The sequence below is a fragment of the Geotrypetes seraphini genome, chromosome 3 (genome assembly GCF_902459505.1).
Source record: "Geotrypetes seraphini chromosome 3, aGeoSer1.1, whole genome shotgun sequence".
NCBI lineage: Eukaryota > Metazoa > Chordata > Amphibia > Gymnophiona > Dermophiidae > Geotrypetes > Geotrypetes seraphini.
The window spans coordinates 372,425,107-372,447,192 of record NC_047086.1 but is presented as its reverse complement, the minus strand read 5'-3'; the positions used below and the strand labels follow the sequence as shown (position 1 = coordinate 372,447,192).

Below are 22,086 nucleotides of genomic sequence, written 5' to 3'. Positions count from 1 at the left end.
CCATTTAACTTTTTCATGAGTTCCCTCGGAAACACCAAATTCGATGATGAAAGCATAATGTCCTACGCAGATGACATTTTGCTCCTCGTTCCCACAACCAGTCAGGTGTCACCAACAAAGTCTCAACCAATATTGAAAAAATCCAAAATTGGGCAACAATCAACAAGCTAAATCTAAACCAAACCAAACCAAAAACAAAAACAAAATCTTATACTTCCACACAGCCCAATAGACAGCACCGACAAGCATCACTCTCCGATCGAGCACACCCTCGATGTCGATAAAACATCTAAAATCCTAGGCTGCATTCTTGATTCCACGCTAACCATGGAAGCTCAAATCTCTAACATCCGGAAAAAGTCCCTCTTCACCATGAGGCAGCTAAGACTCATCAGACCATACTTTCATCAGCATCACTTTACTCTGATTGTACAGTCGATGATCCTACCACAGCTGGACTACTGTAACGCTGCTTACATGGGAATCAACACCGCACTGATCCATAAAATGCAACTCATACAAAACACTAATTTTCAATAATCAATTTAGTTTGGATTTTTTATGCTTTCAGGCAGACTTCCTGGGTCACCAGGCCGCACAGTGGTATAAATTATTATCTGTCTATTTAAATAAGAAACCAAAAACTGGACTTAGAGATATTTGGAGCATTGAGATTAAGCATCAAATTAGTGCGTCTCAATGGCCACATATTTGGTCCTGGAGGATGAAGTGTACAATGTCAGCATCTATGAGGCAAACATGGTTTTTCCTGTTGCATAGAGCACTCTGGACCCCTGTTCGTTTACAAAAAATGGATTGCTCTAAGTCTAATAGATGTTGGCATTGTCATCTTGAAGCTGGAACTTTAGATCATTTATTGTTTTATTGTCCATTCATTAAGGATTTTTGGGAGTCTATTTGGGATCAAATAAATTGTTTGTTAGAGACCATGTAGCATTGTCATATGACACAATTTTATTTGGCATGACTATGAGAGCTAAATGTCAAATATCTGCTAATAATAACAAGCTTTTATTGATATTAACAGGAGTTGCCATCCAACAAATAACACATAATTGAAAGGACTGTAGAAGACTGAATTATTGTTTTTGGTGGTCTTCAGTTTGTCATGTGTATAAAATGGAATGAGCGTTGGCTGTTCAAAAAGGTTATTATAATAAATTTAAGGATGTGTGGAGACCATTATTAAATTATAGTAATGAATAAGTTACACTTTTCCCAATCTTAATACACATGTGGATTTTTTTTTGGGGGGGGGATTTCTTGTTTTTCCATTAAGAATATATAGATGATTGTCGTAAGATATTATTTTCATGTGGTATATATTAGTTGTATATGAATTTGGGAGGGGGTGGGGGTTAAATTTTCTTGGTGTATGATATTGAAAATTTTTCAAGTGATGTTGTATTATATTTGGTTGATATTTACTGTACACTTGATGTAAGTTTAAAAATGAATAAAGACTAAAAAGAGTGGCCCTGGTCAATGGAGGAAATTCCGAGCGGTTTGGGCTCCGGTCTGAGACAATTTGTCTCCGGGTGCCAGAAGTGCCCTTCTGAATTTCTGACACTGGAGTGCTTGGGGGGTGAGGGGTTGGATTGGGGGCGGGGTTATTCTTGGCTTTTGCTGAGTATCTTTTGTCTCCGCGCAGAAACCACGCGGTAGACCCTCTAGTCTGGTGTTTTGATTTGTTCCTGGTTTTTTGTATTCAGATTGTGGTTTACTTCTTTGTATTCTTCTTTTCTTAATAAAAGAAAATTTAAAATTAAAAAAAAAAAAAAAAAAAAAAAAAAAAAATGAATAAAGAAATTAAAAAAAAAATGAATAAAGAAATTAAAAAAATAAAAATTTTAAACCTGAAAAAATATGACTCGATATAAGCCTTCATCTAACTACACTCTTTATCCATTCCATCACGAATAAAATTTTAAACTTCATGCATCATATACCAAACAATACATGGAAACTCAGCAGCTCCACTCATTCAACTCTTCTCAAAGGCATGGTCTACCTCCCACAGAACCTTTAACAGGATCCTACTAAACCTTCCTTCAACAAAGAATCTCCAATACAAACAAATTTTTCATTCCATGCTTACCTTCCTAGGGGTGAAAACCTGGAATGACCTCACTGAAACGATCAGAATGGAACCCAACTATACCACATTCCTGAAAAAACTGAAAACTTACCTCTTTGACACTTGAATTCTCTGTTCTTCCCCTGCCCAAATGTTCCCCCCCATGTCTCCTCTCCTTCTCTCCCTGCCTCTTTCCGTTCCCTCTTACTTCTCTTTGTAAGTCGCCTTGAGTCTGCTTAGATATGTACGTCGAAGAAACAGAAGATTAGATTAGATTAAACCAGTGGTCGGCAAACTGCGGCTCGCGAGCCGCATGCAGCTCTTTAGCCGCTTGAGTGCGGTGCGGCTCGTCTCGTTCTCCCTGCCCTCTCCCAAGCCACCGCCATTGGGGAACATGCTGGCACTGCTGCTGGGGAATAGGCTGCCACCACCGCTATCGGGTAACAGGTCAGCACTGAGTTCTCAGCTCTCCCTGCTTCCCTTCCCCGCGGGGCTGACCAACTCTCGCCACCCGACGTCAATTCTAACGTCGGAGAGGACGTTCTGGGCTGGCCTGGAAAGTCCTCTACAAAGTTAGAAAGGGGGCATGATTATATTGGAAGAAGGATGGGAGGGCGAAGTTATAGTTTGATTTCAGTGAATGTATGATTAATAAGTATTATTATAGTGTATATGATTGAATAATGAATTACTTGTTGAAAATTTTAAAATGAATAAAGAAATTTAAAAAAAAAGAAAGGGGGGCATGGAGAGAGAAAGAAAGAAGGGGGCAGGGTGAAGGAAAGAAAAACTTGGGGGAGGGAATGAGGTCTGGAGGAGAGGAAGCATACAGGAGGCTGAAAGAAGGGAAGAAATATTGGATGCACAGTCAGAAGAATAAAGTGCAACCAGAGACTGATGAAATTACCAAACAAAGGTAGGAAAAATGATTTTATTTTCAATTTAGTGATCAAAATGGGCCCGTTTTGAGAATTTATATCTGCCGTCTATATTTTGCACTATGGCCTTCTTTTACTAAACTTTAATAGCAGTTTTTAGCGCAAGGAGCCTATGAGCATCGAGAGCAGCGTAGGGCATTCAGCACAGCTCCCTGCACTAAAAACCGTTATCGCGGTTTAATAATAATAATAATAATAATAATAATAATAATAATAATAATAATAATAATAATAATAATAATAATAATAATAATAATAATAATAATAATAATAATAATAATAATAATAATAATAATAATAATAATAATAATAACTTTATTTTTCTATACCGCCATAGTCAGGCGACTTCTAGGCGGTTTACATTGTAAGAAGGCTGGACATTCAGCGAATAACAAGTACAGTACAATACTAATACAATACAATAAATTCACATATAATACAGTAGAGTGAGTCCAAATTCAAAACATACAATAAGTTTAAATACAGTACCGAATAAAGAGACTAGATGCAGTACAATAGTCTAAATGGTAACTTACATATTAATTGGAGATCTAAGGGTAATGAGTGTCTGAAAGATTTAGAACATCCATGAGAGGGGTCTTAGTGGGGAGGGGACCGTTTTAGTCTATGAATTTAGCGAATAGGGTGGTTTTGATCGATTTGCGGAAAGTATTATAAGTCATGTTTGGTTCGTTTATGTGGTTTTTCAGCCAGGTTTGCTGTCTGTTCGCTTGGAACTGGAAGGTTCTGTCCAAGAAGGATTTGTATCTGCAGCCTGTAATCTTTGGGTATGCAAAGATGTTTTTGTTTCTGGTCGTTCTTGTGGGGTTGTATAGGGTGAAGTGAGTTTGTAGGTATGAAGGTGCTAGTCCCCAGGCTTGTTTGAAACAGGTGCAAGCGAATTTGAATAGAATTCGCGCTTCTATTGGAAGCCAGTGTAGTTTTTTGTAGTAGGGGCTGATGTGATCGTTTTTTCTTAGCCCAAAAATTAGGCGTACGGCGGTGTTTTGTATTAGTCTCAGTTTTATTATTGTTTTTTGTGGGATGCCTAGGTAGATGATGTTGCAGTAGTCAAGGAGGGATAGGATCAGTGCCTGAACCAGCAACCTGAATGAAGAAGGGTCAAAGTATTTTTTTATGGTTCTTAGTTTCCATAGTGTGTAAAAGCATTTTTTCACTAGTAAGTTAGTAAAAAGGGAGGGGGTATATTTGTCTATTTTTGTATAGTTGTTACTGAGGTGACATTGCATAAAGTCATCTGCCTTGACCTCTTTGAAAACCGCGGAATATAAATGATAATTAATATTTTCTCTGCATATAGTGTGCTTTGTGTTTTTTTAAATTTTATTGTTGGTAGATCATTTTGACTTGGCCATGAAGGTAAGGGGGAAGGAGTGAGGGAGGGAAGCTGCTGAAAGACATCTAGTAATCCTTGCAGCCTTGACTGTGCAGGGAATTATTTTTGTAAAATCATGATTTGTTATGTGACTGGCATTAGACTTTAATTTCTATGAATGAATATAATGAAAATGATATAAAATTGCTTGCTTGTTTTTATGTGTGAGGATGCTGAAGGGAAATGGGGAAGAGAGAGTGGGGAGAAGATGCTGATTTATAAATTGACAATTGTACAGAATATTGTTTCTTTTTATACTTTAATTGAATAAGTTCAGTATAAAACTATTTGAGGCTTGTGTGGATGGGATCATGTTGTTTGTGGGATGGGGACCGAGCTCACGGGGACGGAGACAAATTTTTTCCCCATGTCATTCTCTAGGCTCTGCCACGAATCGATTTTCACTACGTGCGGGTGAGCAGGGTGTCAGTCGGGCTGCCATAGCTGTTGTAGCGCAAGCGGGTACGGGGTATGGCTCTCAAAAAAAATCTTAATCGTTGTACTGCTGATTTTGGCTCTTTTGACTAATGAGTTTGCCTACCTCTGGATTAAATTAAGAGGGGAGCTGAAAAGCCTTACCACCTGCTATCGGAGACTAAGGAAAACTGGGGTAGCAAGAGGGGCATGTTATACTGATATACAAGTTTGATCTCAGTCTCCACCTGCTGGTAGTAGTGAGGCATTCGTAAGGACTATACAAGTCTCCAAGCGATACAGAATATATATTATATTTCAAGTTGATCTGCATAAATAAAGAGTGTCTAATCCAGGTTTACGAAGTCTATCCCACTCCCCACTTGGACATGTCTATCTGCCAAGAACAAGCATGATTTTGCCTCAGTACTGCAAGTCGTTCTGTAAGGAATTCCTTTGGAAGTAAACATATATGTGGCAAATATCTACATTGCACAACTTTCCAAAAACAGGTTATGCACCAGAAGAAACACTCTGCACATGATCTTCTGAGGTGGCTATGTGTGAAAGGGCCCCAGGAGCTCCCCACAAAGGGGCTCTTAATTGCAGTGCTATTTGACCCTGAAGCAGCCCTTGATAAGAAGCTTTTCATGGAAGAATAATGGGACCCCCCCTTATGAAAGATAAAGCCCATGCTTACGGTTTCTCGATCCTTCATCAGTCTTTCCTGCAGTTCTAGTGCCAGTTGCAACAACCAGTACTGCACCTGTAACACAGAAACAAAGCCATTAAACCCCAATGCCCTCTGCAGCAGTCAGTACTATATCTGTAACACACTAGGGGCCATTTCTAGATATGGCACCTAGAAAAACCAATTCCAACTAGAAGGGAAGATTAAGTACCTACCTTGTAAATCTTCTTTCTAGGAGATAGCAATGTCAGTCTTGAACCAGTGGGTTTATAAACCTTCACCCATGTGGTGCGTGTAAAGAGCATCATTTGTATTTTTACGCTCTGCCTCCCTTCTCTCTGGGCTGTTCTGTACTCCTCAGTTCATATCAAAGCAGATGGTCAGCCCTGGAGAAAAACCCCCACACCAAAGGGAGGGGTACGGGGACTCTCCCCGAGAAACAAGTCTGTGTTGCATAACACAACGGATAACAATGATGAACACTTTATAACTAAACTAAACTAAACTAAATCTTGGATTTATATACCGCATCATCTCCGCAGATGGAGCTCGACACGGTTTACATGGTTAGGGAGGAACGGAACTCCAGTGGAATTATATAAGTAAGAGAGGAGAGAGGTTAGGTGTAAGAGAGACAGGAACGGGACGGGGTTACGTTTTGGAGAAGAGCCAGGTCTTCAGATGATTAGGGAAAGGTAGAAGTGGGCTCAAATTGCGGAGAGGGGAAGGGAGACTGTTCCAGAGCTGAGCGATTCTGAAAGGGAGGGAAGAGCCAAGTTTACCAACAAGGGAGATGCCTTTTAAGGAGGGGTAGGATAGTTTTAATTTTTGCGTGGAACGAGGTGGAACACAGGCCACCTACTTGAGTGCACCCTGCACTAAAAGGCATGGGGTTCTATAGGATAACGCTCACAAGGAGGTTTCTTACAAGCCAATGAGGTATTTACCCTTTCTAGTCTTTCAGCAAGATTTCGTCTGACTGAAGACAAGGATCTGAGGCTCATTCCTCTTTATATAGAGTACTTAAGCCTAAGATACTTGATAAAATTTTTTTGACTACATAAGAATTTAAAGACACAGAGTTGGTACATATATTGTGTGACTGAATTGAACCCATTCTCCTGCATTTTTTGATAGAATTGTTCTATAAGATACCCCTGTCCACATCCTCCTCTATTCATATGCTCTTGTAAAGCTTTCTCCTCTCTTTTCCTATATTTTTAAACTTTGTAAACCGTGTCGAGCTCCACTTCCGTGGAGATGATGCGGTATATAAACTTAAGGCTTAGTTTAGTTTAGTTTAGTTTAGGTGAGCTTTTTATCTCAGCTCCTGTAAGAGGCCAAGGGAAGAACCAAACTGTCTGGAACTACAGACATGTCTTGAGACCCAATGGCAAGTTAAGAATCATCTGACAGGGTGGGCTTCAAGACTGACATTCCTATCTCCTAGAAAGAAGATTAACAAGGTAGATATATAGTCTTCCCTTCTAGTTCAATAGGAACATCAGTCTTGAACCAGTGGGACGTATCAAAGAGTCCCTGGAATCTAGGGTGGGACAGATGAGTGTACTGACAGCACTGAAGCTCTGAAAGTGGTATCCTGTATCCACCCTGTAAAAATTTGTAGAAGTATGGAGAGATGACTAAGTAGCTGCTCTACAAATCTCTTCTGTCGACACTGCTTTTGACTCCGTTCAGGAGGAAGTTACGCTCCTAGTGGGAGTTGGTCTTCAGGAAAGTCCCGATACAAGCCGATGAAATGGTCTTTCTAATCCATCTGGAAATGGTTGCCTTCATCACTTAATATTCTTCTGCACTCATTAGTTATATCACAACTTAACTACTGTAATTCATTATACCTCAGATTTACTCAGAAAGAACTCAGAAGACTCCAGATTATCGAAAATACTGCAGTCAAACTAATACATAAAGCTAAAAAGTTTGATCATGTCACACCCCTACTAATAAAATCACACTGGTTATTAATTCACCACGGAATCACCTATAAAATCCTACTGCTTACATTCAAAACAAATCTCACACACCCTAAGATTCATTGACAGACTACAGTACTGCTACTGCTCTTCAAGAACACTGCGCTCCAGTAACCAATTTCTCCTACATGTCCCTTTCTTTGACATATTTTCTACAATACCACTCGGAAACTAATATTCTCAGTTACCGCCCCTACCCTTTGGAACTCACTCCCACTATATTTACGGGAAGAGACAAATCTAAAGTAAACTTAAAAACCTTATTTAAGGACCTTTGACATCCCTACTCCTCCCGATTCCATCAAAGGAAAGTATAGCTACCCCTTCCTAATGTACCTTCTATTTCTATTCTTCTGTCCTATTTCAATTGTAGTTTAGGCCTCCCCTCCATTTGTTCCAGTATGTTGTGTTATATTTTATGCCCTTGTTCTATCCCTCACAATTTTTAGAACTTTTTATACTGTAACTTTGTACACCGCTTAGACAGCTATTATAAGTGGTATATCAAATTTTGATAAACTTGGAAACTTGAAGCTGGCTGTCCCTGGCAGCTAGTGCCCACTAACACAAAGAAATGATCTGACAGATTAAATTTATTAGTCACTTCTGGGCAATGCAGCAACACTGTGTATGTCTAGCAACTTCATGATCCTGTCAGTCTTCTTGGATCCCGAAGGCGTACACACTGACAACTGAACTTCCTGGTTGACATGAAAGCTGGACATTACCTTGGCAAGGAGTGAATTGTATGCAGTATAATTCCCGTATCTGATATTCTGAAGAAAGGTTACCTGCAGGATAGTCATCATGCAGATATGATAGCCACCAAAAATGCTGCTTTCACAGTGACATCAATTCTTGATGCCTCCTCCAATGGCTCATATGGAGTTCTGGCTATAGTGCGCAGGATGAGATTCTCTCCACCTGCTGGTCATAGTGAGAGTTTTGGTCTCAGTCTCCACCTGCTGGTCATAGTGAGATATAACCCATCAGTAAAGAACTGTACTGGTCTAGAGAGCGATACAGAATTTCCTTTTGTGCAATTCCCTTGTAGAATGAATTGCAATAATCCAATTTGGATATTACCAGGGAATGTATTAGGGCGTTTAAGAATGTGGCGTCAAGAAAGTTAATTAGAGCCTATAGAAGCAACGCAGCCTATAGAAGCAACTATAGAAGCAACTTTTGACAACTAAATTAATTTGATCATGATAATTGAGTTTATGATCAAGTATGATGCCTAAAAATTTTATCTTATCAACCATTTGAATAGGAGTATTTTCAATACAGATGGAGGAAGGAGGCTTGAGTCCATCTTTCCAGGGGAAGAATATGGATTTCATTTTTGCGATGTTCAAGGATAACATTCTTCTGGAGCCATTGATTTATTTTTTTTAGTTTTTGGTTAATGTTACAAATCTCCTTGTCTGTGTTAGAGTTGACTGGACGAAGAAGCTGAAGGTCGTCGGCGTAAGCAAAAACAGAAAACCCAATGGATTGACTTTAGAGTTAATAACAGAGCTATGAAGATGTTAAATAAGAGAGGATATAGTATAGAGCCCTGAGAAATACCATAGTTGTTGATGGAAGTTTTTGAAGATGAGTTATTGAAAGTAACCCTAGAAGGCCACTCTTAGAAGTAAGATTGGAACCATGACAGAACTTTAGGTAATCCTCTCTTACCTGCTCTCGAGTGGATAAAGCTGTTTTTCCGGGGAAGTTCTTACTGCAGCCAATGGATTTGATTAATTGTCGGGGTTTCACTGGGTCATGTTCAGTCCCTCTACAGAGGTCATAAAGCCACAATCTGAGAAAGAAAAGACATTAGCATTTGCAGAAATGCAGGAAGTATACTCACTTGTTGAGGGCAGTTACCTTTCCACAGGCTAGAAGAATGTGGGAACAGATGAGACACTATGCATGATACAAATAAAAAGAAAGGTACCAAGAAACATGCTACTCACCCTGTCTTTTCCCCAAAATAATTCTGCAGCTGAGATTCACTGAACTGAGTCAGCTGACCCACATGCTCCACACCTAAGCTCTGGCTGACAGAGGCACCCAGCTTTCCACCCAGGTGCCGGCTGCAGGAGAGAAGTAGCAGAAAAAATTGGTTAGATCTGTGGAAAGAATCAATACTAGGAGAATACAGCTGCTAGAAACAGCTCAGAAGCTCATTATGGGACTATTTCAGTGTTACTTTGAGACATACCTGAAGAAATCTGTGGGTTTATGAGAAATGCATAGCAAGCAAATAGTGATAACAGCTATAAATACCTGCATGAATATATGGTGTATATAGCAAAGGTGTTCTCTAAGGACAGCAAGTATATATTCTCACATGTGGGTGACTTCATCCAAGGAACCCAATACAGACACTGCCAAGTGCATTGTCACTTTAAATCTTTAGGCAGTGCCCATACCACATGCGTGCCGGTGCCTTCCCACCTGATGTCAGTTTGCAGCACCACAGTTCAGTAACACCTGCTACAGGTAAGAATCTTAAGTATGCAGCAGATTGCAGGCAGAAAAGCAGTTTGATTTTTAAGGTATTGCGATCAGAAGAGGAACATTTTCAGTCCTTTCTACAGGAATATTTTTGTAATACTTTAAGAAAATATACTTTAGAGCTTGTTTTCTTTAATTTCTTTAATAAAGAATTAAATTGTAAAGAATTAGGAATTAATTGTAAAATTAGGAATGTCTTTGTGATGGCCACACTTACTTGCAATGCATGAAATTCTTTAGGAGGACCAAACCAATCACATGAAGTAAAATGATGTCACAATTATTTTATGTATATAGCTGAATCATTATTGAGGCAAAGGGGGATCTCTCTCCAAAAAAATTGTTACATTTCTGTTGAGACGTCTCCATTGCGCAAATAAACTTTTGTGAGCCTTTTTGATGCAAGATTATTTTTGTCATTAAATGACTTTAATAAACATTTTTGATTGGAAATATATAATCATATTTATGCAATTATTAAATTTGGATAGTATCTCCTGCAGTCAAATGTAAGACATTGAAAACATAACTAATCCAAAACCATCTCAATGTCCTTGATGTTCCTTTAATTTTCTTTTAAACTTTTTTTAGGCCTCAGACTAGCCATTAGGTGCCATGTCAGTGGGGAGGAGGTATTTAAAAGGTAACAAAAAAGCCACGGCCATCTTATCTCAATAAGCATTATACAGATCGGGATGGTGCGAACAAGTTTGAAAAGGGGTAAGGGTTTATTTATATGTTTTTAAACTTGGTTGCTTCTTAAAAAGCACAGTTACTTACCGTAACAGGTGTTATCCAGGGACAGCAGGCATATATTCTCACACATGGGTGACGTCATCTACGGAGCCCCAGCGCGGACAGCTTTTCAAGCAAACTTGCTAGAAGTTTCAAGTTTGCACACTGCACCACGCATGTGCTAGCCTTCTTGCCCACTAGAGGGCGCATCTCCACCTCGTGGTCCTCAGTTCCATATCAAGCAAAGAAAGCCATCCCCGGGGAGGTGGGCGGGTTGTGAGAATATATGCCTGCTGTCCCTGGATAACACCTGTTACGGTAAGTAACTGTGCTTTATCCCAGGACAAGCAGGCATGATATTCTCACACATGGGTGACCTCCAAGCCAACCAGAAAGAGGGCAGGTGGGAGGATGGCAATTTAGGAAAACAGGTTACGTAACACCGACTGGCCAAACCGGCCGTCACTCCTGGACAAGGAGTCCAGACAGTAGTGGGAGGTGAACGTATGAACCGAAGACCAGGTGGCAGCTTTACATATGTCCTCCATAGGAGTAGAACGGAGGAAAGCAACCGAAGCTGCCATCGCCCGGACCTTATGCCCCGTGACTCGACCCGAGAGCGGGAGACCAGCCTGAGCGTAGCAAAAAGAGATACAAGCAGCTAACCAGTTGGACAAGGTACGCTTGGAAACCGGATGTCCTACCCGATTAGGATCAAAGGACAAAAACAATTGAGGAACCGTCCGATGAGACTTAGTACGTTGGAGATAAAAAGCCAACGCCCTCTTACAGTCAAGCGTGTGAAGCGCCGCCTCACCAGGATGAGAATGGGGCTTCGGGAAAAATACCGGAAGAACAATGGACTGATTGAGGTGGAAATCAGACACAACCTTAGGCAAAAATTTGGGATGGGTGCGAAGAACCACCTTCTCATGATGAAACACAGTGAAAGGAGGATCCGCAACCAAAGCCTGTAGCTCGCTAATCCGACGAGCGGACGTGAGCGCAATCAAAAAGACCACTTTCCAAGTGAGAAACTTAAGAAGAGATTTGTCGATAGGCTCAAAAGGAGGTTTCATCAGTTGAGCTAAGACCACATTAAGATCCCACACCACAGGAGGAGGTTTGAGAGGAGGATGGACATTCACAAGACCCCTCATGAAACGAGAAACCAGAGGATGCAGAGAGAGGGAACGACCCTCGAGATGTTGATGGAATGCAGCAATGGCACTAAGATGCACTCGAATTGAAGTCGTCTTCAGACCAGAATTCGACAGATGCAACAGATATTCCAGCACCGAAGACACAGGAACCGAACTCGGGTCCAGGCGGTTCGAGAAGCACCAGGATGAAAATCTGGTCCACTTCTGGGAATAACAAAGCCTAGTCGAGACCTTCCGAGAGGCCTCCAAAATTTCCCGTACTGACTGAGAAACAGGAACCGAAGTCAAGGGGAAAGGAACCAAGCCGTCAGATGTAAAGACCGAAGATTGGGATGTAACAGCGAACCCCGACTCTGAGACAGCAGAGAGGGAAAGACAGGCAGAAGCAGAGGCTCCCTGACACTGAGTTGAAGAAGCAGGGAGAACCAGTGCTGTCTTGGCCAACGAGGCGCAATGAGAATCATAGTAGCTCTGGTCGATTTTAGATGAACTAGCGTTCTCAAAATCAGAGGAAAGGGAGGGAACGCATAAAGGAACCTCCCCTCCCAGTCGAGAAGAAATGCATCGGCCTCGAGACGGTCCCGGGAGTACACCCGAGAACAGTAGAGGGGTAGTTTGTGAGTCTCGGGTGAAGCAAACAGATCCACCTGAGGAGTCCCCCAGCGGTCGAAGACTTCGCGCAGAACCCGGGAGTTCAGCGACCACTCGTGCGGCTGGAGAAGACGACTGAGTTTGTCTGCCAGACAATTCAGCTCCCCCTGAATGTAAACCGCCCGCAAGAAGATGTTCTGAGAGACGGCCCAAGTCCAAAGGCGCAGGGCTTCCTGGCACAGAGGCCAAGAGCCCGTCCCCCCTTGTTTGTTTACGTAATACATGGCCACCTGGTTGTCTGTCCGAACGAGTACCACTTGATCGCGCAGGAGGTGACCGAAGGCCCGAGCAGCCAGATAAATGGCACGAAGCTCCAACACGTTGATGTGACACCGACGGTCCGCAGCCGACCATAGGCCCTGCGTTCGAAGACCGTCTAGATGAGCCCCCCACGCATACTCCGAAGAGTCCGTCGTCAGGACTTTGCGATGCGGTGGGACGCGAAAGAGCAAACCCCCGGACAGATTGGTAGAGTTGGTCCACCAACGGAGCGAGCGTCTGAAAGACGGAGTCACTGTCAAGCGTCGAGCTACTGGGTCGCGGTCCTGACGCCATTGCGAGGCCAAAGTCCACTGAGGTATCCTCAGATGCAACCGGGCAAATGGGGTCACTTGGACCGTCGATGCCATATGCCCCAAAAGCACCATCATACGTTGAGCCAACACTACATGCAGTTGCGAAACCTGCCGGCCCAAGCGAAGCAGTGCCTCCAGACGTGGAGAAGGGAGGAAGGCCCGGAGGAGAACAGTGTCCAGCACGGCTCCTATAAACTGGAGGGATTGAGTCGGGCACAAGTGAGACTTGGGAAAGTTCACCTCGAACCCTAGACCCTGAAGAAGCGTGATAGTCTGTTGGGTCGCTGAAATAACTCCTTCCCTTGTCGGGGCCTTGATCAGCCAATCGTCCAGATAGGGAAAGACCTGTAACCCCCGGGAGCGCAGAGCAGCCGCGACCACCACCATACATTTCGTGAACACCCGAGGGGACGAAGCCAGACCGAAGGGTAGTACACGGTACTGCAGGTGCAACTCCCCGACCTGAAATCTTAAAAACTTCCGAAAGTCGGGATGCACCGGAACATGGGTGTACGCTTCCTTTAAATCTAGGGAGCACATCCAGTCCCCCTCGTCCAATAGAGGATACAGAATCGGAAGCGATAACATACGGAACTTCTCCCTGACCAGGAACTTGTTGAGCTTCCGGAGGTCCAAAATGGGGCGCAAGTCCCCGGTCTTCTTTGGGACCAAAAAGTAACGGGAATAAAATCCCCGGCCCTGCTGATCGAGAGGCACCAATTCGACCGCCCGGAGGCTCAACAAGGCCCCGGCTTCTTCCCGGAGAAGGGCCAACTGGCTCCGATTGGACGGACACGCCCCGGGAGGCTGCCTGGAGAAGTTGAACGAATAGCCCTCTGAGACGGTCCGGAGCACCCATGCGTCTGACGTAATCTCTGACCAAGCCCTGGCAAAAGCCGTGAGCCGACCCCCGATGGGGAGGGGGTTGGGCGACATCGCGGCGGGGGCCAGCCCCCAGCCGCTCATCCCGTCAAAAGGACGGCGCTGGCTTGGATGCCCCCTGCGCAGCGGGCTTGGAGGGCCCCCCCCTACCCTGTTGGGTTGGACGTCGGGGTGGAGGTCTCGAAAAGGCCGGTGTCGATTTTTGAGGATACCGCCTAGGTGGCTGTCTAAATGGCCTCTGAGGCGACGGCTTAGGCTTCGGGCGAACCAGAGACGCTAGAGAACGCTCTTGGTCAGAAAGCCGCTTGGTAGCCGCCTCTAAGGAGTCGTCGAATAACTCCGACCCGACGCAGGGTAGATTGGCCAATCGCTCCTGCAGGTTGGGGTCCATCTCGAGGGTCCGCAGCCACGCCAACCGGCGCATGGCTACCGCACATGCCGATACCCTCGAGGCAAGCTCAAATGCGTCGTATACCGCATGAAACAGATAGAAGCGTAGTTGGGACAGGTTTGACATAAAAGTGGCAAACCTATCCCTGTGCGAATCCGGGATCACCCCCTGAAAGTCTGGCAGATCCTTCACCATTGATCTGAGGTAGGAAGAATAGGCGAAAGCATAGTTGAGGACCCTCGTGGCCATCTGGGAATTAGCATATAGACGACGGCCGAATTTATCGAAGGTCCGACCCTCTCTCCCAGGGGGGACCGCAGCAGAGACCCTAGAAGGCTGCGAACGCTTAAGAGCCGACTCCACCAGGAGCGACTGATGGGAGAGCTGCCCCTTGTCAAACCCTTTAGGGGGAAGTGTCCGGTATTTGGATTCCATCTTGGTGGGCACTACCGCAACTGTAAGAGGGGTCTCAAGGTTCCGCAGCAAGGTCTGAAGGAGGACCTTGTTCAGCGGCAGGCGGGGGGATTCCCGCGGAGGGGCAGGAGAATCCTGCTCCTCCAAAAATTCTTTTGTATAGTGTGACCCCGCCAACAGGTCCACCCCCAGAGCCTTCGCCATGTCATGGACAAATTTTGAAAAAGAAGATGTCCGTGCGGGCGGAGAGGGTGACCGAGACTTCTCAACGGAGCCGAAAGGAGAGGCCTGGCGAGAATACCCCATCTCCACACCGGATCCCGAACCCCACGAGGCACGATCCCGTGACCTCGAAGGGGTTGGGGACACAGCCCGCCGAAGAGACCCCTTGGGGGAACCCCCCGGAGTACGGGGTATGGAGGCCCATCCCTTCCGCCCCGGCGAGGAGGCACGGGAACTCTCCCGGATCGGGGACCGCAAGAGATCGGGGTTGTCGAGGCGGAGTTCCTCGACCCGCAAAGCCCCGCCCTCGGGCGTCGTCGAGCGATGACTCCTCCGAGGCGAGGCCCGAGACCGCTTGGCCTTTTTGAGGCGGTGCTTCGCCCGAGGCTTGCTCGAGGGCGAGGAACCCCGGGAAGACCTCGGGGACGAGGACGAGGAAATCCGGCGTACCCGGCGCTGCTTGTCTCGGGACCGCACACTGACCTCAGGCTGTCTCACCGAGGTCGGGTCCGAGGGAAGCGTCGAGGTCGAGGCCGAGGGAGCTTCGGCCGCTGAAAGGCCGGTGCCCGAGGCCGAGGTCGCCAACTGCGGGGCCGCGGAGACCGAAGGCGTCGAGGCCGAAGCCTGCTGCAGGGTCTCAATGGCCCCGGAGAGCTCCGAGGAAATTAAAGCTCGAAGCAATTCCTGGAATGCCGGGATCTTGAGACCCGGAGGCAACACCTGGGGGCGCTCCGCAGAGGGCGACCTCGGTCTCGAGTATTCCCTCGGGGCTAACCCCTTAGACACCTTGGACTGGGCAGAGGTCGACGGTCCCGCCGACGAAGAGCCCGAGGATGGCTTCCTGGTCGATCCTGAAACTGAGGAAAGAAGCGGAGACTTACCCGGGGCTTGCTTCTGCGAGGCAACCGGCTTCGAGGTAGCCGAGGGATCCGATGCCGAGGTCGAGGCCGAGGTCGAGGCCGGGGCCGAAGCCGAGGCCGAGCTCGAGGCCTTCCCCGTCGGGGTCTCGACGGCAAAGAGATCCGCCATACGGGCCTTGCGACGTGTAAGGGCCCGTTTCTGGAAGGTGGCACACTTAGGGCACGATGCTGTCGGGTGATGGGGCCCCAAGCACCTTAGGCAGCACCTGTGAGGGTCAGTGATCGACAAAAGCCTATCACACCTACCACACTTCTTAAATCCCGTTACGGGCCGGGACATGGGCCCAAAACAAGGCCGGGAACAAACGAGGTTCCTCGGCCACGGCTACCGGGAGCCCCCGGAGCGAACGGATGAAAACAATTTTTTTTTTTTTTTGAAAAAAGAAGAAAACAAAGAAAGAAAACACAGATAACGCAGCGACCGCGTCGAAATTCCGCACACAGCCGCGGCGACAGAAGGCAAATACGAGCACAATAATCCACAGGGCTTCTGGCTCCGCGGATGAAATTGAACTGAGGACCACGAGGTGGAGATGCGCCCTCTAGTGGGCAAGAAGGCTAGCACATGCGTGGTGCAGTGTGCAAACTTGAAACTTCTAGCAAGTTTGCTTGAAAAGCTGTCCGCGCTGGGGCTCCGTAGATGACGTCACCCATGTGTGAGAATATCATGCCTGCTTGTCCTGGGATAAGACATTTAAAACTTGCATTTAAAACCAAATGCTGGAGTCTAATTACTTTTTCATGTTTTTAGGGGACTTTCCTTGAAACAGCCAAAGGCGAACCATGTCGGAATGACAGGTCCCTTCCCGATAATAGTACGAGACAAGACTGACTTAAGATAAGTCAATTAAGTTATAATAATTTTAAGAATTAAGTTATATGAGACACTAAAGAAAAATAGCACTGAGCACTTTAAATAAGAAAAATGTGAAAAAATATATAATGGGGCTAATGAGGATGCCATTTCCTTAAGTTTGTTTGCTGACCATAGAAATGCATGGCACCTAATGGCTAGTATGAAGCCTAAAAAAAGTAAAAAAAAGTTTAAAAGAAAATTAAAGGATCATCAAGGACATTGAGATGGTTTTGGATTATTAAATTTGGAGCATCAGTTTAAACAGGATAATAGAGATCCTGTTTAAGCTCTGTGGAAAACTAAGAATGGATGGCCCTGCGAGCTGACATTGGGCAGGAAGGCATTGGCATGTGTGTGGTATGGACATTGCCTATAGATTTAAAGTGACAGTGTCCTTACCAGTTTCCATTAATGACATCACCAACATGTGAGAATACTGTGCTTGCTTGTCCTTAGAGAACTGCAATTACATGGATATTAATAGAAAACACTACCTTCAGAGACAGTTATTCATATAAGAGAAATAAGGGAAAAATGAAGTTGAGAAGGAATGCTGGATGCATAATTCTTGGAAGGCAGATCTTACATTTTACAGATAGGAAGTCGGCTGAAAAGTTCTGGCACTGATCCTTGAGGTATCACTGTTTGACGATTGGGCTTGTTTAACCCACAAGCTAACTTTGCCAGCATCTGGAATTGTAACCAGCAGAAGAGAACAAAGTACACACATATTAAAAACATTTGCCAATATACCCCAGACTATCCCATTCAGCTGGAAAATACAAACAATAAAAGATAATCAATGACTTCATCATTGACTGGATAAATGTCTCATAAGAACATGCTAAAGTTTCTAGATACCATTAATTACTGTTTAATGGAGCAGGTAATCTAGGAACTGACTGAAAGGGAAACTACTTTAGATCTAGTCCTTATTGATGCACACAGCCTGATGAAAGAGATAATGATAGTGGAGGCACTAGGCAATCATGATCAAAGTGTGATCAAATTTGTCATCACTGGTGCCCTGATGCTCAAAGCCTAATACCGGTGCTAAAGGCGATTAGCACCACTGTTAGTGTGCCACCCAGTGTTCCAATGATTTCATTAGCACAGACTGTATTTAAATTAGGTCATTAAATATCCTGTGGCATGCTAAAAAAAAAAATAAAAAATTGCTGTCCGGTGCATTTAGCATCAACAACAACAAAAAAAATGGAAGGTTCAAGGCAACATTAGAAGGGTTGGAGAACCAAGGGCACCTAGTGACACCCCTTCTCTCTAACTAACCCAACCACCTGCCCTTAGCTAGCTTCTCAAAAGCCCTAGCCCTGGTATTCTAGTTGGATCCTCTCCCCAGGCTGACCCAGAACATGAACAAGACCACGACCCTGACACCCCCACCAAGGCAGGCCCAATGACAACTCTGGTAGCCTAATGACTAGCCCACAGCTCTGATATTACCTTAGCAAAACCAGAGGAAGTAGGAGGCATCCTTTCCTCAGTGGCATCAACATCAAAATGGCAGTTCAAAATGGCAGTGCATTCTAGGAGTTTTACTTATTTGGTGGTTAGGTCCTGCGTAGTGCATCCCAGAATACACCATGTTGGGGGGAGGGGGGCTAGGCACCACCATTTTGATGACGGTGCTCCAGATGGAGGATGCCTCTTCTCTCCTCTGATTTTGTTAAGGTGTGCTGGGCCACAGGGAAAGTCTCTAGGCCATTGGGGGGGGTGGGGGGTGTTACGGTTGGTTCTGCCTCAAGGATTGGGGTCCCTCTGGACCACCAGGGCCAAGGTGTTATTTTTTTTATGGGTGGAAGGGTGGGAGTGGTTCACCCGATATGTTGTTTTTTTTTTGTTTTATTTTAAATATGTCAACTTTCTTCTAATGCCTAAGCCAGTTAGCGCTTAGGCACTGACAGGAAAATAGCGTACAATAATAAGCAGCAAATTAATTCTGCAACTTTAATGCCTATAAAAGAACCAAGAATTTGGGCAATTTGCTGTCGCACAAAAATCAAACTGGGCTCTCCAGGACTGTCATGACAGGGGGTCATGCTCCATGTGGGGCATATAACATGTGTTCTATATCCCTCATCTTCAGACTGGACTCACCCTGTAACAAATAAAAAATATGTATTGAGATACAAAACCAATTGTGTGTCATCCTGGGTTGTTTATATCATTATTTGCCCATGTGACCTCATTTATGTGGGTTGGACTACCAGAAAGATAAAGGTGAGGTTGATAGAACATAAATAAACACAATACAATAAAAGCAGATTGAATAAGGCAGCTCCAATGGTGCCCCATTGCTTATCTCATCAACATAGTTTTGAAGATATGAGATGGTTCATTCTGGAATGGGTGCCCAATTTGTGGGCAACAAGAAACAACACATACAACTAAGAAAGTAAAAAAAATAAATAAATTCAATAGCTCCTACAGGACTAAATTAAGGCATTGAGTGGAATACTAGTATTTGATTCTGGATATACAATCATTTGATTTTGTATTATCTGTTCCTTTGTAGCACCAATATAGTTGTATGATGACATCATGGAGGATATTTGAATAAAAAGGGTGGTTCTTCAGTCTGTGGCTTCAGGCGGTGCAATATTCAGTGTTTGTGACCTTGTCATGAAATTGCTATTTTTCTTATTTTTTTATGGCTAAAATCTCTGTAGGTTCCTGATGAATGAGTTTTTCCTGAAACTAAGCTCAGCAGAATTTCTGAAAATGGAACTCCTTGTGGGTGGGGGGTGGGTTGGTGTATTGTGAATTGTTATTGTTTGCTATGCATCTCTGGACCCCTGTGAAGAAACAATGGGGGTGGTCTGTTTTGTTATTTGGTTTGTTTTGAACTGTATTTTTCCATCTGCTTTCTTGACTATTAATGTTATGAAAGCAAACACAATAAAATTAAATTTAAAAAAATAGTGTCCGAGGCTTGGTCTATATTAGAGGAGCTGGGTTGCAATAACTTGCCGGTTTGGGAGTGAGTACCAGCCATGGCCCTGGAACACAGGGCAACAAGGGTGAAAAAATTAGCAGAAAAATTCTGAGTAATCGGAGAGATAAGAAAGACTGTGGGTTTTAACTGAAATGGGGATAGTAAAGAGGTGGGGAGTAGCAGAACTGTTTGAAGGGCTTATATACGCTATAAGAGGTCCGAGTGTGAAAGAGTGCTAAATGCTGCAAGTTTGCCTCTTGCACACCCAGGACAGTAATGCCAAGTTATCCTGATCTACCCTTGCTGGAAAAACTTCTACCACCTACTTTTCACTTATCCCCCTTAGACTCACCAAGACCCTGTACCAGCTTATCCAGCTCTTTGCCAAACAGAAATTTGCCCATAAATGGGAATTCAGCCAACCAACCACAGAGCCACAAAGAATGAGCACCAATAGTCTTGTGCACCAAGCCACACTAAGACTCGACTCCTACAAGTGGGCAGTACTGAGAGCTTTTAAGGAAGGGAATGGACTTGAAGTACTCAGGCAACTAACTTCATCCCACAATAACTGATCCCTAGAGCTGTTAATCACTAGTTTATAACTTTATTAAATCCACTCAACTTGTAGCATCTTTCAATCAATGTTAACTGGCAGAACATTGTTAAATCCATTCAATCTGTAACATCTTTTAATTATTGTAAACTGCATAGAACTTCACGGTCCTGCGGTATATAAACTGTTATATTATTATTATTTTTATGGTTACACATTCAAAGTAGTTTACATATATACAAGTACTTATTTTGTACCTGGGGCAATGGAGGATTAAGTGACTTGCCCGAGTCACAAGGAGTAGGGCTGGGGTTAAACCCACAACCTCAGGGTGCTGAGGTAGCAGCTCTACCACTAGGCCATGTCTCACCACTCGTCTTTTTATCACTTCAAATTGTGAGCACATGGGAGCTGAGGCACGCTGAGGTCCTCAGTGTGATTGCATAGTCAGGTAAATTACAGGGGTGGGTGGGAAGGGAACAAGCCACCAGGGTACGACATCCCCAGGGGCAAGACCTCAGCTGCAATCAGACTGCCAATCAGAAGCTGAGTAGAGGGGGAAGGTTTACTTTTATTTTTTAATTGTAACAAATCTGTTAAGAGCCCTCCAAAACCACTGAAGAATCAGGGGACCCCCCCCCAAAGGTCTACTTGATCATACCAACCTACACAGGCTATGAGTTGGATAACCTGGACATACTGAACTACCTGGTGGAGGATTACCTTGTGTATGTTGGACACTACAGCCATTTTTACACATATTTTCTCACAGTCTAAAGCAGCCTTTCTTTACAAGCTAACCAGATGGAACAGCTCGTACTTTGCTAATCTATGAACGCATGCATCCTTTTGAAATGCTACTCCTGCTGGCCTAGTTCTTGTCTTCCTAAGGAGGATACTTCTCCAAGGTTCGGTGGCCATTGTTCATTTGTACTGAGCTGTTATCAGTGCCGTATGACATATGCAAGGCACCCTGAGAAGCCATAAAAAACCCATAACAAGTAACAACCCCTGAAGGATGAAGGGGGAGTAGGGAAGTGGGGGCCTGGTGCCTGTCTCTGAAGCAAGCCATGGGATCCAGGCATGGCCAGGATGCTGGAATGTCACCCTTGCATCTTTGTTTCAGTTTTCTGCATAAGACTGTCTACAAGGACACCATCCTGAAGACATACAGTGTTGTAGAACAAACAAATCAGCCTCAGCAAGGTGATAAGGAAGAAGTTCATGAAGTGCCCTCTGTTTCTGGACTGCCCGGGCCCCTCTCGTGGGAGGGAGTGAGAGAAGCGTGGACTGAGAGGAGGAGTTAGGTATACATTATTTTATGTACCAATAGGGGATTACATAACCAGAATTCAGGGATGGACTTTTTGGAACAAAGGAAGAATTGCTCTGTATAAAAAACACGTGCATTTTAGGTAAAGCCAGAGAGAGATCCACTTACTTATGCTATGGGGATCTGCTAGCCCCCTGCTAAGCATATGGGTGCAAGTTCTTCTCTCCATTGCATATTCTAAACTGACAATACATTTTTCTGATATGTCTCTGCTGCTGTAATACTGTAAGTTTTTATACTAACAATAAACGAATATTGTTTATTTAATATTTAATATCTACTTAAATCTATCAAAAAAAGTATTCTAAGACTCCAGCTAATCCAGAATACTGCAGCCAAACTGATCTTCTCAAAACGCAAGTCTGACCATGCCTCCCTACTCCTTGACAAACT

General features: G+C 44.3%; 1 protein-coding gene across 1 annotated transcript in view; it reads right to left on the bottom strand.

Annotated features, from left to right (window-relative positions):
* Window positions 1-22,086, bottom strand: part of POLH (DNA polymerase eta) — a 71,966-nt gene that overhangs the window by 23,506 nt on the left and 26,374 nt on the right. Inside the window, exons 6-9 of the mRNA XM_033936611.1 lie at window positions 17,435-17,538; window positions 9,496-9,615; window positions 9,215-9,338; window positions 5,547-5,612 (exon numbers count right to left, since the gene is read on the bottom strand). Of these exons, the coding sequence (XP_033792502.1) occupies window positions 5,547-5,612; window positions 9,215-9,338; window positions 9,496-9,615; window positions 17,435-17,538 (414 nt within the window). The remainder of the gene's footprint in view (window positions 1-5,546; window positions 5,613-9,214; window positions 9,339-9,495; window positions 9,616-17,434; window positions 17,539-22,086) is intronic.